The sequence below is a fragment of the Macadamia integrifolia genome, chromosome 3, assembly GCF_013358625.1.
Source record: "Macadamia integrifolia cultivar HAES 741 chromosome 3, SCU_Mint_v3, whole genome shotgun sequence".
NCBI lineage: Eukaryota > Viridiplantae > Streptophyta > Magnoliopsida > Proteales > Proteaceae > Macadamia > Macadamia integrifolia.
This window is the reverse complement of record NC_056559.1, coordinates 28,959,866-28,976,070: the sequence shown is the minus strand read 5'-3', so window position 1 is coordinate 28,976,070 and position 16,205 is coordinate 28,959,866. Positions and strand designations below refer to the sequence as shown.

At 39.1% G+C, this 16,205-nt stretch overlaps 1 protein-coding gene across 2 annotated transcripts; it reads left to right on the top strand.

Annotated features, from left to right (window-relative positions):
• The first annotated feature begins 6,012 nt into the window (after positions 1-6,012).
• LOC122073923 (protein ALTERED PHOSPHATE STARVATION RESPONSE 1) lies at positions 6,013-14,395 on the top strand. 2 transcript variants are annotated; one of them, XM_042638637.1, is made up of 5 exons: positions 6,013-7,994; positions 8,136-8,213; positions 8,438-8,652; positions 13,275-13,498; positions 13,621-14,395. In XM_042638637.1, the coding sequence occupies exons 1-5, from the start codon at positions 7,016-7,018 to the stop codon at positions 14,309-14,311; spliced, it is 2,187 nt and encodes a 728-aa protein (XP_042494571.1). In that variant the 5' UTR covers positions 6,013-7,015; the 3' UTR covers positions 14,312-14,395. The 2 variants fall into 2 exon arrangements, with proteins under 2 accessions (XP_042494571.1, XP_042494572.1); XM_042638638.1 differs by having other exon boundaries at positions 6,021-7,994; positions 13,657-14,395.
• Positions 14,396-16,205: the final 1,810 nt, after the last annotated feature.

Here is a 16,205-nt window from a genome sequence, read left to right as displayed (position 1 = left end):
ATGTGCATACGACTGTGTATGTATGTGACAGTGATTACCGTGTGAGGTTTATGAGACAACTCTGGGCAACAATACAGGTTATGTGAGTAAGTTTCATGCAACAGTAAGAATGGTCAGTAGTATACATAGCAGCTCTGGGCAGCATCAATAGACTGTGCTATTGAAGTGCAAATAATGATTGCCACATCAAGGGTACAATTGGAAAGTGAAAAAATATTTGGCACACTGATTCACCCCCCCTCTCAGTGTCAATTGGGACCCAACAAAGAAGACGAAGAGGGTTAAGGCATTGAGCAGTGAGCACTTGAGCCGTTTTGAGTGACTTAAATATCTGTAAAATTGGAAATCTGGGTACTAATTTTAGACTCACAGCAGTGTTGGGGTTCAACTCAAATTTTTTTTTTTTTTTAATGATAATAAATGGCTCAGACAAGAAGACTAATTTGGTGTTTACTTTGGCATTTGCTTAGTCTAGAATTCATCCATGAATGGCTGATTTGTGAACTTGTACAATTTGTCCATTGTGTTATGGGAAATGTTTGGCACTGTTATTGGGTTCCATAAAATAAATAAGTGATTTTGAATAGATAAAAACTTCTCTCAATCGGACAACTTGGGAGCTTGCGTCAAATCGAGTGGCCTGCATTTCAAGTTCTTGTTTTGGAAACTGAAACATTGTTTCGTTTTTGCTTGCTTGTCTTGGCTCTGTGCTACTATCATTCTGAGGGAACGAAAACGATTGTTGTCCTCGCTTTCGTCCTCTCCCCATCAGATATGAAATCTGTCTTTATAAACATTTTCCCCCCTTTCTTCTATTTTTAGGGTTCTGTGGTTGAGGACGATGAAAACACATAGTAACGTTTGTCTAAAGCAACGAAACTTCTTCAATGAAGACATCGCTTACTCTTGATCTACTTTGTTGCCGGAGATTTCCTAATCTCCAAAATATTAGTCTCCTATTTTTTTTTTCCTCTTCAAATCTCTTGATTTCTCCTCCTTTTAAGGTTTAACCAGAAGGGTAGGTGATGAGAGTTAAGGGTTAAGAGAAGGGTATATCAGGTATTTTACTTTATAAGGGTATTTTGGTATTTATAAAAAAATACATAAGCTGACATCAGCATATAAGGTATATTCCCTAACAACAATTGACGACAAGGGGTTTGAGTGTTATTTGGAATTATGCAGAGGATGTCTCTCTAATAGAGCATTATTTAGGGGGTGACACTGTAAATTACCCTTTTCTTTTTCTAATTTTCTTTTCTTTTCCTATTTTCTCTCATCTCCCTATTATGCATTTAGATACTAAATTGAATCACAAAAACTTCTTCCTCTATTCTTCTTCCCTAACAGCATGTCCTATGGATATGATACCATATTGTCCCTACCACGTCTCAAGGACTTGTTTCTTCTCTTATCGTTGCTAGTCTTGTGACTCCCGTCCCCTCATTCAACAATTTAATTTCTATCAAACTTAGCTACACCAACTGTCCGCTATGGTGATCCCAGCTTATCCCTTTGCTCGAAAGCTATGATTTCGAGTAGATTTTTTTTTTTTTTAACCTTTTTCTCTACAATTATGGGATCCATCAAGAATCGAGATTAGTCTTGGTTGATACCACTCTGATAGAATCAAATCAATTCAATGCGATTCCTCAAACAAAGGGTGTTAATCGATTCGATTCGATTCACATATATTTTTGCTGAAACGAAAATCGTACTATTTACTAAATGGTTGCATTTTATGAAACCGCAACCATTTAGTAAATGGTTTTGATTTTCACGGTTTTTAAACGATTTTGGTTTTACGATTTTAAATGGTTTTGATTTCGGTTTATTTCATACGGTTTTTAAACAGTTAGCAATTGGTTTTCTAGTTTATTAACATGTTTACTACAATTTGCTTTTGGTGATAAATGATTTAATTTTGAGAACATGAAATGCAAACCATTATGATTTGTTAAAACAACCCAACAACTAAACAACAAAAAATATTTTAATAGAAAATAGTCTCAAACGCATCTAACAAGTCAGTAAGTAATGTTTACAGCAGAGATTTTCTTCTTCTATCCTCCCCCCCAAATAATGTGTCGTAATATTAAAAAATATATATTTAATATGCAATAGTATAAGAAAAAATTGCATTTTTTTTTGTAGGAATTGCATTTTTTTATGTATACATTTTACTTAGTGCGTTGGATTAATTTAATCGGCATTCCAAACAATGAGCAAGCTACCTTTAAAATTACTTCCAGGCTTGTAGCACTCAATCTTTGAATCAAATGAGATGCTAATGATATTTTACAACCAATTTATTTAATATTTAAACAGTTTAAACGGCTTGATTTAAACGGTTCAATTTTCATGATTTCAATTCAATTTGAAACCAACGGGTTAAATGATTCGGTTTGATTTCAATCCGTTTAGCTAATTGACCTGAAACTTGAAACCAGAACTGAATCATTTACTAATTGATTTTATAATTCGATGTAAACTAATCGATTCAGTTTTGATAAATGATTTCGATTTCAAATTCACGTCCTCACCTCAAGCCATGATATCACTATGAACTATCCGTATCAATATCACTAGCTACCGATCCTGAGATCATGCCGATACCATATTGGAACGGTATGGACCGGGGGTAAAGCTTTGGGAAAACACCATGGGCTTCGTATGGGTATGGTATAGGTTTCGAAGGTGATCAATCGGTGAGAAAGTCAAACTTGTTGGTTTGATGTTTCAACCTTTAGCTGCTGGCGTTTTTCAGGTTTCCTGATCACGTGTAGCCTTTTTCTGATCACTACTACTACTAGTGGTTCATGATTTGATTGAATCTCTGTCCCTTTCATTGCTTTCTATTGTACTGTGATTTTACCCATTACAGGATTATAATAATTATTGTGTCAATATACATCAAAGATCCGATGAAACTTGAAAGTATCATGAGATTGTAAGTAATCTCTTCTTTTGTTGCTTTCTTTCCAATCTCAGCAGCCATGATTATCACCTATGAGCCATCATCGTTGTCGTCGTCCTCCTCCTCGTCGTCTTCTTTCTTCTGTCCAAGTCAGTTCCATCCCTAGAATTGCAGAGATTAGCGACACCATTTAATCCTTCTTTGCATTGTAAGACACCTTCTATGAACGGAAGTAACAAACAGTGTTGCAGGGTTCTTTAGTGTTCCGTCATTCTTTTCCACGTAAAATGATGGAAGATGAAAAAATTCTCTAAAATAAGGATTAAAATTTTCTAGGTGGGAAGTTGGGGTTGCGTTATGGTACTCGGGCCAAGGTGAGCTGGTTGAAAGACATATCAGGGGTGTGGTGGTCATTTCACACTCAGCAATTACATCCCACCTAGAAACATTCCCGTAATATAAGTATGGGCAATTTAATATATATATATATATATATACACATAAGTATGGGTGAGAGATCATTAATTGCATGGTCGCATGGTCCCTACGTTAGTATAGGGCCAATGAAAGTGTATGTAGAAGCATCAACATATATTGGATTTTTATTTCTCATGGGTGGATTGATAATTTCTAGTGCTCTTATATCCCAATGCAGTAATTACTTTTTTTTTTCAATAGATATTCTCTATTTATTTTAAAAAAATATGTTTTTTTATCCAAGAATATGTCCTTGAGCCAAACTTAGGGTTACAATATGATCACCATGTCCCACTTGGTGATGCCCAAAATATACATTCTCAGCACAGGGCCATGCTTCCAAACAAAAAGAATATATTTCTTTGTTTTTTAATATAGAATACCAAAAACTATAAAATTTAAGTAACCAAAGCTCACAACATGCTTCAATAATTCAATAAGACATTTAACCACCACCCCCCCCCGCCGCGCCCCCAACCCCAACCCCCCAAACCAAATCTTTTTCTCCTTCCATGACTAACATATGGTAAACTATACCTTTCATATGACCAGGTACCCATCCACTCGAGTAGATAGGATCCTAACCTTCCCTGGATGGATCCAATGCCACAAGAGGTGTTGGTCCCATATTAGCTACCTAGGAAGCAATAGTTCCCCACTTGTCTCATAACTTTGGTATTGGGGATCGAGATCCCACGTCTGCGTTGTCAATGGAAGAATATGCAAAAGCAATAGATAAAGGTCAGTGTTGTGTTTCATGAGAGGCGGGGTAGTCATTTCATTTCCCTCTCCCCATGTTTATAAATTATATTTCCCACACTTTCCCCCACAAACACTTTTCATTAAATTTTGGATAAGGTATCGTATGACTCCTACACCAACATTAGGCTAGTGAGATATTACTATAATTTGGTTGGTTGTGGGTTTGAGTCTTGGGATGCCACTATCATTCATTGGTCATGTGCAAGTACTACTTGCCGTACAGGGGTTTGTCCTGGAGGCTATGATCACTACTATGGAGCACCAAAAAAATGATATTACCATAATTTTACAAAGAAATCTATAAATAATTTAGTTCATAAAGGGTGGGATGATAATTTTGTGTGCACTTGTGTATGAAGTCTACGAACATATAAGATCCATGTTGTGGAAGAGAAATGAAATTTTTAAATTTAGAAAAAAAAAATTATAATTATTACGCGATGTGATTATGAAATGGCTTGTTCCATTGCTAGTAACAACAATAGGGTGTGTGCTCAAATGCTCCAAGCTGTCATTGGGGTACATCATAGAAGAGAGAAAGGGAGAAATCCCAACACTTCCAATCTTACCCATGGTTTTAAGTATCTCCGATACCGATACGATACCCTCTGATACGTATCTTAAATTTAGTCGGCCGATACGATACACACCGATACGATACATTGAATTTTTTAAATCATTTCGCATCGATATATATATCCTACAATACATACCGATATGCATCAATACACCACTAATACACATCGATACGATACGACATGCCTCGATACGACTCTATGAAAAATATAAAATTGAGGTAAAATGTACTTTTCGATATGTATTGGTACGTATCGGTGAGTATCAATATGTATCGATCGATACGTATCGGTATATATCAGCACGTATCGGTGAGTATCGATATATATATATATATCGGTACGTATCGGTGAGTATCGATACGTATCGGCGCTACGGTCATATAATGGCCAATATGGGTAATTTTTTAGAAAAAAATGATTTTTTGAAGGGTTTTTGTTCCAAAGTTGCTGTCAGCCATATTTCTCTCTAACTAAAGTGGAAATCAAGGTTGGGAACAAGGATTTTACATTTATGGGACAACTACAGACCTTGAATTCTTAGTACGATACCCTCAATTTAGTGTTTATGCATAATACATGTTATCAATAACTTTTTTTAACAAATTCTTTATGCAAAAGTGTTTAAAAAAATGTTTCTTATCCATTTATGTGTGTATCTTTAGCGTATCTTAGTGTATCTCCGATACGATACGATACCCTCCGATACGTATCTTAATTTTGGCTGACCGATACGATGACCGATACCGATACTTTAATCCTTGAATTATTCTTACCTGATTACTATCGGTTCAATTTCTACCGGTTCCTCAAAATCCCAATTTGAAATCAAATCAACAAGATTTTGGTTTGATTCGACCTAGACTGAACCTGCCATATTCATATAGAGCACTCTCCTCTATCAATAAAACAAGAGCGAGCCATCAACTAGATACTATTTAGTGTATCAGTGTGTATCGGACTGATAAAGGTATGCATCCGAATGTTACCAGCCATCTGTTGCGTGATGGGCACACTTTGGGCACATCATAAAAGAGTGAGTAAAAAAAAAAAAAAAAAAAAGGAACACGATGTATCATAGGACTGATGGGAGTGGGAGTACCTGTACAAAACCCTCCCGTCGAATGCAAAATATGACAAAGAATCAAACATTCCCCAGCAAACCGGATTTGAAGCAGCCGTTACACCACACCTCGGGAAACCTAAGGGCATTTCTGTCATAATATTTTTCATCCTCTCCCTCTTCTGTCTCTCTCCCTCCTTAGTCACTGCTGAGCTTGACCTGACAGCTCCACTGTTTCTTTTAATGGTTTAATGCGCTCTCTTTTTCTCACTCCGCTCTCAACTTTCCACTGAGATGGTACTTAGTAGAGAAGGAAAGGATGAAGAGAGAGAGAGTAAGAAAGCAACACAAGAAGGCGAGCTCCTCGCGTAGTACTCTGTTTCTTTTACTTTTGGCTTTTGCCAATCCCATTCTTCCATCTTTTCTTTAATTTTTACTAAAGAGAGGAACTCTAAAGCTGATTCCCTCATACTTCTCTCTCGCACATTACGAGGCTTCTTCCAGAATCGCCTGCTGCAGATTCCCTTCTCCTCTCACCCTCTCACCTCTCACCTCTCACCTCTCACCTCTCATCTCTCTCTCTTTCTCTCTGGTTCTCTGCCCTCCTTTCTGCAACTGCAAGTCTATAGCTCTAACTCAAAAATAGACTTCGTTTCAGGGACCGCATTTCGTTTTCTCATTTGATTCAGGTTTTCTACTTCCGGGAAAAACTTCACGACTCCCCAGCTACTCTGCCGAGAGCACGAGGGTCTGAGCTAAAAGCCCTCTGTTTTGCACTCAGAACACGAGGGTTTTAAAAGCTACATTACCTAGCTAGCCAACCGTTTCCATTGACCATTTGTGTTTCAACTTTTGTTGGGTTTCAGTATATGGATGTCGTCGAGGTGGGTTTTGTTTTTTCCTTTGATTTGGTTGAGAACTTAGCTGCTGCTTTTATAGTGAGAAGGATTGTTCGTTGTTGTGTTCTTCCTTGGTGACAGAGTAAAGGGTCGAAGTAACATTCTAACAAGTGACTTTTGTTGGTTCTGTTTGAATGGTTTGTGGAGGTTGGTTATTAACTGGGTCTTTCCTCTTTAGTATTTCAATGTTTGCTATTGCTCTCCCCTGAAACAGTGGATTTCGAGGGAAGCAACCGCGACGAACAGCTTTTAGAAGCGATCATTTAAGCGGGAGTTTCGAAAATGGATTTCGTTTCTTGAAGTGGGCTTTTGCGAGTGCGAAATGGGTGGTTCGAGCTCTAGAAGCGAAAATAACGAGGTGCTTCGGCTCTGTAAGGAGCGGAAGAGATTTATCAAACAAGCAATCGATTCCAGGTACTCTCTTGCGGCTGCTCAGCTCTGTTACGTTCAATCTCTCCGAAACATTGGTATTGCTCTTCGACGATACGCGGAGGCTGAGGTATTGATGGAATCATCCCTCTCTACTTCTGCAACTGAACTTGATAAAACCCCTTCTCACTCCTCTTACCTATCTCCATCCCCTTCTCACATTGCTGAGACTATGGATTCACCGCTGCATTTCGAAAGTCCCCTTTCACCCCCAGTCTCAAACTTGAGTTACATGAGATCGGGAGGAACTGCTGCAGTGTCTGTTAGTTTTAATCCGTCCTTCAATAGTTTTGTGGAGGACGAGTCCCTGAACTTACCCCCACCCCCGCCTCCCCCTCCACCCGGGTCCAGCTTTTCGTGGGACTATTTTAATCCTGGTGATGAATCAGAGAGCTTCAGGTTTATTGCTGAGAATGGATTCGATAGGAATTTCTACATGTCTGAGTTGGGACAGTTCAGGGGGGAGGAAGTTGCTCCTTTTATTGATGGAGCAGGGTTGAAATTGGAGAAGGCTGATTCAAAAAGAAACGATGAAATCTTTACAGGATCAGGAAAGCCAGAATCTGAACAGAGGCCTGAAACTTGTGGTGATTCAGCAGCGCCATCTCAAAGTAAAGCTACCGGCAAATTGGCAATGCCAAATGCAGGATCCTTCAATGGTATTACCTCGGAAGTACAATCAACAGAGCCAGATAAAGGGTTATGTGCAGATAGAGAGGATCCTTCTGAGTTCATCACCCACAGAGCTAAAGATTTTTTGTCGAGCATAAAAGATATCGAGCATCGTTTCTTCAGAGCATCTGAATCTGGCAAGGAGATCTCCAGAATGCTTGGAGCAAATAAAATTCGTCTCAACTGTTCTGCACCCAAAGGTATTCTGCCAAATTTTATGGGCTAAATTTTGATGTACCATTGAAAATGTTCTTATGGATTTGGACTAGGTTTATTTTTTTGGGCAAGCTCTGAGGTACATTTACCATCTCCATTCTCATTATGGTTAAATGGATGTGCAGGGAATTCACCAAACTCTGTATTTTTGGCAGCCTTTGATCTAGTTTGTTGCTGGCGTGAAAACACACTTGTTACTCATGGTAGGTTTTCATTAACGAATAGACATGGTACTGCATCATTTGGGAGCTTAATAATGCTCCAAATTTTTCTTTGGAAAAGCACCAGAAGTCAGAAGTTGTTTCAGTAAAGTACTGTATATTGCTACCTTATGGCCTATTTAATGGGTGCACATTTACAAACAATGTATGAAAGTGCTTCTGTTTTATATATATCTCATGGCTCTATTCTCGCAACGTCTGTGTAGAAACTCCAGAACATACTACAAAAGTTATTACTTGGAACCGGTCAGTATCATCACATTCATCTTCATCTAGGAATCCTCTTGCAATAGCATCAAAAGATGACATTGACGACAGTGGAAGTGAACTTCTAGAAGAGTTCTGCATGATCTCGGGGAGCCATTCGTCCACCTTAGACAGACTGTATGCATGGGAGAGGAAACTCTATGATGAAGTTAAGGTATTTGATTTGATACATTTAGTCCATAAAGTATCCCCTTGTACAATATATTGTTCAGATGTTCTGAATGCACTTCAATAGGCTTATCATTATTTTGTTTGTCTTTTCTAATTTGGGTCATGCATGGTCTTTCTAACCTTTGGATCAGTTTATCACATTGTAGTGCATGACTGATAATTATGTTATATGGTTTCCTTGTGAGGAGCATAGTTGTCTAGGCGTCACCTAGGTGTCCAGGCACAATTCTTTGGATGGGCGCCTTGGTTGCCTTGTTAGTGTCGCCTAACGTTTTTTGACCCCTCGACCGCCGCCTTGGTTTGCCTAGATGCCGTGACAACTATGGAAAAGAGCCCTGCTCACGGAGGGGACTGCCTGCTTTAGCAGTGGTGTCACAGATTTGAAGGATCACTTAAATATTTCTGTAACAGTCAGATTTGGATCCAACAGAACCTTTCGCATGTAGATTTTTGTAAAGCAGAGTTTGCAAAAATTTCTTTGAACATATTGAAAGAATTTCTCAGCATTTTAATGGAACAAAGATTCATTAGTTTTAGGGGAAAAAAATAATTCCATCTGTAAAAATTCCATTGTAAGTTTAAGAAAGCTATGAATACTACTAACAAATAATTACTTAATGTACTATTCTAATATGGGTAATTTACAGCGCCACCCCCTGGAGAATGTTAGTATTATAAAAACACCCCCTCTCTTTCACCAAATTAGACTCAGACCCCCTACCGTCAGTTTCCGTTAAGGAATATACCTTATATACTGATGTCAGCTACTATATTTTATTTTAAATACGAAAATGCCCTTACCAAATGTGAAGTCCCAAAAATACCCATGTAATGAGTCTCATCCTCATCTTTCTCCCAAATCAAGCACCAGCGATCACGGTGGTGGGGGCAGCGGCGTCGGTGACAGGGGCGATCAGCACGAACTCACAGCGGTGGCGGGCAGCAGCAACGGTGATAGTTGCAATCAACACTGGTTAAACACAAAGAAAGGGAGTTCCTGTTGATTGCCGGCACTGGCAATCACGGCGGTGGGGGCAGTGGCGATTAGCACGAACTCACAGCAGTGGCGGGTAGTGGCAACGGTGATAGTGGCAATCAGCACGGGTTAAACACAGAGAAATCGTTCTTGTTGATTGCCGGCACCAACGATCACGGCGGTGGGGGCAGCGGCGTTGGCCACAACGGCGATCATCACGAACTCATAGCGGTGGCGAGCAGCAGCAACGGTGACAGTGGCAATCAGCACGGGTTAAACACATAGAGAGAGAGAGTTCCTGTTGATTGCCGTTGTCGCCAATGCCGACGACAACAATCCATTTTGACGATCGATCCATCCCAATATGTGCAATAGCCTTGGTTCTTGATTCTACACTGGAGGTTCGACGGCTGAGTTTCCAGACCACTGCCGCTGTCACCACTCCACCATGCTGACACCCCTCCCCTTCTCTACTTCTCGAGTTCCCTAATATGGCCGATTGCGTAAGTCACCGAGTTAGAGAAGGAGATCCCTTGTACTTGATCGATCGACGACTGCAACCCCTTCCGGCGAAGGTGCCAAACCTTCTCCCTCACCTCCTCCTTCTCCATCACCACTGCTGCCGCCTCTGCCTCCATGTCTGCCACCGCCTCTGCCTCTATGTCCGCCACTGACAAATCCGGCCTCATTGGACTAGAATTAGAGAGGTCGCAGAGAGGTAAAGGTTCTGAAACAGTCATGGCCGTGAATATGAATGGGAGGAGGAAGAAGATGAAACTGAGTCCGGTGAAATCATTTGTTTTGATTCAAATACCGGTGATGGAGACTTGCACGGGCACCATCAGGCAGCACCACTCGCCGTCGACAGAATGAGCACAACTTGTCGGCGACAGCAACTCGGGTAGTCTGGATCTCGCCGGACTCATAGGTTGAGGTACGGAAAAGGAACGAGGGAGAGAAGTGTGATAAGTGATAAGGGTAATTAAAGGGTATTTTTGGAATAGTATAATAATGGTGTTTTACTCATAAGGGCAAAATTGTCATTTCACAACACCACTTAACGTAGACTGACGGCAAGGGGTCCAAGTCCAATTTGGTGAAAGAGAAGGGGTGTCCCTCTAATATTGGCATTCTCCAAGGGGTGGCATTGTAAATTACCCTTCTAATATTTAGTAATTACTATTTTACACCTCAGAAAAAAAAAATCAATTTATCATTTAGATAACAAATAAAAAGTATATAAAGTACCTATTTCCAGAAAAAAAAAAAAAAAAAAAAAAAAAAAAAAAAAACAAAAAAACAAAAATGAAGAAAGGGGTTAGTCATCTAAAGTTAATTCTTCCTCTTTGAAAATAAAGCAGCTGCCTTGGAAGGTTCTAGAAACTATAAAAACAATCTTGTCATTAACTCAAGTATCATTTTTCAACTTGACCAAAATACCTATATCATTAGCATTGGTGTTCAGATCAATTTTTTTTTTCTATTCTTTTCTTTTCTTTTCTTTGTATTAAGATTTTTATTTCATCAGTCTTCAAATATTTGAGTTCCTTGTTCAATTTCTTTGGAAATGAAAAGTGGCTTTCTTTGTTCCGAGTATGATGGTTTTCTCTCTTTTTAAGCAGCCTCCCTGTAAAACCACCAGTTTCATTTTGGAATTTGATGCATGGAAGTTTAATGATCTTTAATGATATCCCTTCTCTTATTTGTGTGGGAAATGGACCAAAATGATCACAAAAATAGTGTAAATGGCTGGTAATATAGAATTTGACCATGAATATAGGTCCGCAATATGCGTCAAAATGATCCTTGGTGTATAACAAATAGAAAGAAACATATACTTAATAAGTTCCATGAGCAGTTCAGGGGGGAGTTCCATGACCAAGCCATTGCTGGATCTTCTTGGAATCAAAAGGGGAGGGTGTTTCTTTTGTTCTTTTTTTGGGAGGGGAGGGGCGGGGGGTGGGGGGGAGGGATGGTGATGTTGGGGTTTTGGAAAAAAAATAAAAAATTGAGTCGACCTAAGTCAATAACTCTTGAAAGAAACATCTGGAGCAGGGTCTTCTTCTGCTTTTCTGTTGAATTGTAAGACCCAAGAAAATCACTAAAAAATTATGTTATGCAGTTTCTATAGACAAGCATGCCTACTCAGGCGTAGCACATTTATCTGCCATGTGTCAGCAGCTTAGTTGGTGCTCAAGTTTCCTTTACTTATGTTGTCAGTTCCAGTTGAAAAACATTACACCATGTGGCACGATCGACAGGTTAATTTTGGTCAAGATTTGAATGATCATTGACGATGTTTGGTTCGATTATACATCGGGTTATATGATTGGTTTTGGGTCTGAAATTTGACAAATGACCTATCCACCTGATGCCGGATCATCTCTTTTTGGCACCAAAACTGAGAAATCAGAGTCCAAGATGCAAAGTCTAGGGAGGGGAAATATGTGGTTTGCCCTTGCGAGGGCAAGATGTTAAAGCTTACAGTGGGAAAGAGAGGGTTTTGAATGAAGAGCTTTCAAGCATGTAGTGAGTTAGGGGTGAGGGAATCATTTCTGGCCGATGAATTAGGTTTTAGAGTTTGTGTAGGACAGCAAGGCTCCATGCAGGAGTAGCGGAGAATTAAGTGAAGAAAAGCAAGAACATAGGCAGTCACACCTAGAAACCTCCATATGCTGTAAAATTTTCTGATTTCATTTTCTTTGGAAAGAGAAGCATTTCATAAATACAGTGGACTTTCTTTATGTTGCAAGAAAATGAAACTTAACCTCTAAATAACTTGGACTCTAAGTCTTAGAAGCGTAAGCTTTAAGTGAATTAGTCTCTGAGAAATATAAAACTTGGACTCTAAGAAGCTAACCAACATTAAAATTAAAAAAATCACTGGACTAAATTTACAAAAAAATTCCCTTAGCCAAAAATAAAAAATTACCCTTGACACAAAATTGCGACTTGAAAACCTCATAACCACCCCATCTTCCATGTTGGCTCTTCATCTTCATAGTGGTGCCCAATAAAAATTGGAGCTATGGAGTTAAGGCTACAATGCTTCCTTTTGCACACTTAAGGGGCTGGAATTGATACTTGTCACCGCCTGCACGCCTATCTATCCAATGGCTAGTATTTCCACCTCAGCTTTCATTGATTATATTGGTAAAAAACCAGGAAAGACAAATCATTAAATGGTGGGTCACACAGTTGATATAGCTCTCACAATTTATGTAGACACCCATGGGGTGCTCTTATCTATTATCCAAATGGTTGGACTGGCCACATTAGCTCCATGTGATAAAATGAACCACTTTGTCAACTGCTATACTTCTCAAGGGCTACTTTTGTTGGGAGCCTTTCCCCTGGGAAAAAAAAAACCCCCCAAAATCTTCCTTCTTTCCTAGGCGTTTTTATTTTATTGTGATTAAGAGGAATTCATTTTATTACAACTTGATCCTGATTTTGCTAGTCTCCAAAGCTGCCATTAAAACCATTGCAGAATACCTTAAGAAAGGATATTGTTTCCTCTTTATGGCCATTTCATTTAATTTTACTCTACTTTTGGTGCACAACATGATTGAATCCTCCATTACCTTTACCTCTATGAACGGCATTATCTACTCCTTTGTCCTTTGTAGGCTAGTGAGTCCATCAAGAAGGTGTATGATCACAAGTGTGACCAGCTCAGGCACCAATTTGCTAGGGATATGAGCCCCAAAGTGATTGACACAACTAGGGCAGTTGTAAAGGATCTCCATTCACGAATAAGAGTGGCTATACATGCAGTTGATTCAATTGCAAAACGAATTGAGAAATTAAGGGATGAAGAGTTGCAACCACAGCTTATAGAGCTGATACAGGGGTAAAATTTTCTCTTTCATTCATCTTTATTTTGAGCTTTTGTTATTCCTCTTATTCTATTGGTTTTCAAACCAACTGACATTGTTTTAAACATTCACCTGTGAGATGTGTATCTAATTATAGTAATAATCAGATTCATGACTGGTCGGCCCTCCGCAGATTGATCCGGATGTGGAAAGCGATGCTTGAATGCCACCATGCACAATATATCACAATTTCACTTGCCTACCATTCAAAGAGCTCAACATCAGGGCCTGGGCGGGGTGATTCTCACAGGCAGGTGTTGACTCACCTCCAACATGAGATCGAGTGCTTTGGCTCAAGCTTTACAGACTGGATTGAAGCTCATAGATCTTATGTAGAAGCTCTCCATGGCTGGCTCCACAACTGCATTTTACTACCTCAAGAGCGTTCCAAGGGAAGGAAAGGCTTCTGCCCCCGTCGGGCTCTGGCCCCACCTATTTTTGTTCTCTGTCTTGACTGGTCAAATAAGATCAAAGCCTTGCCGTCTGGAGACCTTACAGATGCCATCAAAGCCTTAGCATCTGATGTTCGCAATTCAATGGCGGAGCAGCAGGTAGAGGATCAACAAAATAAAAAAGAGTCCCAAGATACAGACAACAGTGGAGGATCAGGAAATAGAGAGTACGAAGGGCATGAAAATACTTCAAATCTGAGCAGCATTCACTCAGGTTTGATGAAGGCACTTGACCAGCTCTCCAAATTTGCAGAGGCTTCCCTGAAAATGTACGAAGACCTGCGAAAGGAAAGTGAGGCAGCTAGGATTGCATATACAAATTGCAGGACTATTTGACTGTGAGTAAGGGTGTTGTAATTAAGTTACAAGGGCAACAAACTTCTGACAATTATTTGAATAAAGTAACAGGTTGATTTGTAAGGTATGAGTTCCTAAAATGAGTTTTGAGAAGATAAAAGACCATAGGAATATAGTTGTCTGTAAAATTGTGATTAATAAAAGCCCTTCATTGGGGATTCCCCCCCCCCCCCCCTTATAAACCCCCTTTTGGAAGATAAAAAAAACAGTTTAAACATTTTTTTGGGGGACGATATTATAGTTATATTAGTATCAGATGAATTGAAGTAAAATCTCCAGGTTTTGATGAGCTTCCAGGATATTTTTATCAAACCAATTGGGATGTGATGGACCCTGAGCAGCCTATAAATATAGGCTTAGTGAATTTAGTAAAACTGCTATTGTGAAGCCACTTAAAAGAATGAGCCATTTTAAGCCCATAAGCCTTTGATCTGTTGTTTATAAATTATAAAGTTATAGCCAAGTTTATAGTAAATAGGTTTAAACCATTACTTCATACTCCTGTTTGTCTTTCCAGAGTGCTTCCATTTCATGCTATTTCTGATAATACATATGTAGGACATGAGATTTTACATAAAATGCGTCATACTAAAAGGAAAGGTGGGGTGATGGCTTTAAAAATTAAACCATGGGCATATGACAAATTAAGTGGCGTCATTTTTTTTTTTGGTAGAAGTGGCGTCATTTTGAGAAACTATTAATACATATATGGGTTAATTGGATCATGCAATGCATTTCCAACCTATTCTTTGTTGATGATTTTTTTTTTATTAAAAAGTAGAGACAATAGAGTGTAGGATTCTTTCTAATCTCCTCCAAAATTATTATTTTGTGTCAGGGCAAGAGATTAATTGTAAGGAGTAACATCTCCCCATCTCCAAAGGGAAATATGTCAAATTTTTGTTTTCATAGAGATTTCCAAGTTCCAACCATGGTAAATATTAAGGTATTCCTTTTACCCAAAAAAAGATATATATATATATATATATAGGAATTTCACTAATTTTAGTAGAATAAGTTTATAATAAGCTCTCTGGTCGGAAGAGGAACCTCTTATACCCAACTAGGAAATAGTTTCTCATCAAAGTTGTAGGTTTGTAGCCCTTGTCTTCCTAAGTATACTATATCTATGTTTCTCTTCCTTGCATCCATTTGTAATGCTTTGAGTAATGCTGTCCATCACTTCTTGTGGATGGATGACAGCTTGGTAAAGGCATCTTTTGAGCTAAATAGGATTTGGGTTATATCCTTAGTGCCTATCGCCCAGGTCTTGCCCGTAACTACTTAGACGAGCGTCACATGGCAAAGCGATGATCCAATGGTTCTTGGTGCCTTGTTCTTTGAGCTTTTGTCAACGTGTCATTTTCGTACCTTTTTCAAACCGTCGGATCATCACCTCACCATGTGTCGCGTGCCCAATTAACTATGGATCAACTTCGATGATGGAAGCTAAGGAGAAGAGCCGGATCCAGCTAAATGGGCCCATTTCTACAGACAAAACCATTGAAGATTTGGAGAGAAATCTCGTCCATTAAATTTCAGATTTACCATTTATCAAAAATATTTACCAAAAGCATGAACTTAGAAAAGCACACAGTAGAACAACCATTGAACCGGTTCACCAATTCCCCCTGAAGAGGAAGGTTTGATGGGTTGGGACCTTTCTCTTGACAGAAACATTGAAGCTTTGTTGAGTGGAAACCTTGGGGTTGAGTATTACAGTAGTAGTACTATGCAGCAATCATTAATCACTAGAAAACTCATAATTTTAATCAATTAAGGTTTCATCTTTACACAGAATTGTAGATCCGTATGGTTCAGATACGAGTACCTGGATTGGTTTATCTGTTTTCCTTTGGTTGGTGGTGTTTGG

Excerpts from the sequence above, each read along its gene's own strand:
- LOC122073923 (XM_042638637.1), top strand. The coding sequence starts at position 7,016 with ATGGGTGGTTCGAGCTCTAGAAGCGAAAATAACGAGGTGCTTCGGCTC. Across the intron at positions 8,214-8,437 it reads AAACACACTTGTTACTCATG|AAACTCCAGAACATACTACA; the intron begins GTAGGTTTTCAT and ends ACGTCTGTGTAG. Across the intron at positions 8,653-13,274 it reads AACTCTATGATGAAGTTAAG|GCTAGTGAGTCCATCAAGAA; the intron begins GTATTTGATTTG and ends TGTCCTTTGTAG.